This window comes from Penaeus monodon, chromosome 28 (genome assembly GCF_015228065.2).
Source record: "Penaeus monodon isolate SGIC_2016 chromosome 28, NSTDA_Pmon_1, whole genome shotgun sequence".
NCBI classification, from domain to species: domain Eukaryota; kingdom Metazoa; phylum Arthropoda; class Malacostraca; order Decapoda; family Penaeidae; genus Penaeus; species Penaeus monodon.
The window spans coordinates 13,239,448-13,239,909 of NC_051413.1; the positions used below are offsets into that span (position 1 = coordinate 13,239,448).

Sequence of the window (462 nt, forward strand, 5' to 3'; positions counted from 1 at the left end):
TTTATAAGCCGACCTGATCGAAGGCCAAATCCCACCCTTGCCTTCTTCTCCGCAGCTGCATGAACCCGGTCGTCTACGGCTTCATGTCCCGCAACTTCCGCAAGGGATTCAAGAGAGCGCTGTGCAACCTCGCTCGCCGCGACGACGGGAACCAGTCGCTGTCGCACTCGCACCACGCGCGCCCAGCCACCGCCAGGTAAGGATGCGCGCAGGGGGCTGCGGGGTAGGGCTTCAAATAGGAGGAGGGGGGGAGAGATAGGAGGGGAAAGGATGAGGGTGAAGGGGGGAGGGTGTGAGGGAAAAGGGGTTAGGGGGGAGGAAAGGGTAAAGGAGAGGGATGAAGTGAGGGGGAGAGAGGGGCAGGAGGGGAGGGGGAGGAGGAAAGGACGTGGAGAGGGAGAGCGTAAGGGGGGAGGAAAGGTTGAGGGAGAGGGGAAGGGGAGGGAGGGGAGTGAGGGGAGT

At 62.8% G+C, this 462-nt stretch overlaps 1 protein-coding gene across 1 annotated transcript in view; it reads left to right on the forward strand.

Moving 5' to 3' along the window:
• Nucleotides 1-200, forward strand: part of LOC119591041 (G-protein coupled receptor 54-like) — a 58,154-nt gene extending 57,954 nt beyond the window's left edge. Inside the window, exon 7 of the mRNA XM_037939769.1 lies at nt 56-200. Within this exon, the coding sequence (XP_037795697.1) occupies nt 56-200 (145 nt within the window). The remainder of the gene's footprint in view (nt 1-55) is intronic.
• The last annotated feature ends 262 nt before the right edge of the window (nt 201-462 follow it).